A 1,404-nucleotide genomic window follows, 5' to 3' on the forward strand; every position below is an offset into this window, starting at 1 on the left:
ATAAATAAATAGATAACATATAAAAAGAGGAGGTGCTGGCCCAGAACCTGCAGGTGGGGAACAAGCATCGGGAAACTGCCTGCCTTTTACTCGTGTTTGGGCCCTGGCGGTCCCGAGCCCCCCCCCAGGCCCTTGGGCAGGCCTGGGCCGCAGGGCCGCGTGAGGGCCTGGCTGCAGTGGGGGTGTGGCGGCGCGGGCTCCCGGCGGCTTCCTGGCCTATCCCAGACTGTCTTTCGGTCCTCAGGCCGTGGATCCAGGACATTGAGGGGGCGGACGCCAGGGGCCTCTGCAATACGTCCTCAGCCAGGCTCCAGGCTCCTGTGCTAACAGGTAAGCTGCCGTGTCCACAGCGGAGAGGTGGGGGCCAGGTCCGCCGAGACGGCTCCTGCGGGCAGTGGTGGCCGTAAACGCCCTTCCTCCCGTCCGCGTCCCGGACTCGGAGCCCACAGGGCTTTCCATCACGGCACAAGGATCACGGTCCCGGGAGGGGTGGGGTGAGCTCAGGGCCGCCGTGGATGCCAGGCCCGCCTCACCCCCCGGGCGCCTTCTGTCCGTAGGCGAGAAGCCGTGCAAGGAGGTCCAGTTGCAGCCCAACACGGTGAACACCTTGACCTGCCCCCTGCTCTCCAACCTGGCCACCCGGCTCTGGCTGCACGACGGGGCGCCCGTCAACGCCTCGGCTTCGTGCCGCGTGTTGCCTACCGGGGACCTGCTGCTGGTGGGCAGCCAGCAGGACCCGGGGCTCTTCCAGTGCTGGTCGCTGGAGGAGGGCTTCTGGCAGCTGGTGGCCAATTACTGCCCGAAGGTCGTGGAGGACGTGATCGCGGACCGGAGCGGCGGCGCGCCCGTCGTCGTCAGCACGTCGCGGGTGAGCGCGCCGGCCGGCAGCAAGGCCAGCTGGGGTGGGGACAGGTCCTACTGGACCGAGTTCCTGGTGATGTGCACACTCTTCGTGTTCGCTGTGGTGCTCCTGATTTTATTCTTCCTCTACCGGCACCGGGGCGGCATGAAAGTCTTCTTGAAGCAGGGGGAGTGTGCCAGCGTGCACCCCAAGGCGCGCGCCGCGGCGCTGCCCCCCGAGACCCGGCCGCTTAATGGCGTCGGCCCCCCCAGCACGCCTCTCGACCACCGAGGCTACCAGACCCTGTCGGACAGCCCCCCGGGGCCCCGCGTCTTCACCGAGTCCGAGAAGAGGCCACTCAGCATCCAGGACAGCTTCGTGGAGGTGTCCCCGGCGTGCCCCCGGCCCCGGGTCCGCCTGGGCTCCGAGATCCGGGACTCCGTGGTGTGAGAGCCGGCTTCTAGAGGAGTCCGCCTCGGCCTCAGAGGCCCTTACGTGCTCCGAGGGGCTCAGCCGGGCCTCCGCTCCTCGCGGAACACGACTGTGGCCCCGGCCCCCGGCTG

At 68.6% G+C, this 1,404-nt stretch overlaps 1 protein-coding gene across 1 annotated transcript in view; it reads left to right on the plus strand.

Moving 5' to 3' along the window:
• The window catches only part of SEMA4B (semaphorin 4B), a 14,709-nt gene extending 13,314 nt beyond the window's left edge, over positions 1–1,395 (plus strand). The window contains exons 13-14 of the mRNA XM_077774370.1: positions 245–330; positions 558–1,395. Of these exons, the coding sequence (XP_077630496.1) occupies positions 245–330; positions 558–1,291 (820 nt within the window). The 3' untranslated portion in view covers positions 1,292–1,395. The remainder of the gene's footprint in view (positions 1–244; positions 331–557) is intronic.
• The last annotated feature ends 9 nt before the right edge of the window (positions 1,396–1,404 follow it).

This window comes from Crocuta crocuta, unplaced genomic scaffold, assembly GCF_008692635.1.
Source record: "Crocuta crocuta isolate KB4526 unplaced genomic scaffold, BGI_CrCroc_1.0 scaffold7, whole genome shotgun sequence".
NCBI classification, from domain to species: domain Eukaryota; kingdom Metazoa; phylum Chordata; class Mammalia; order Carnivora; family Hyaenidae; genus Crocuta; species Crocuta crocuta.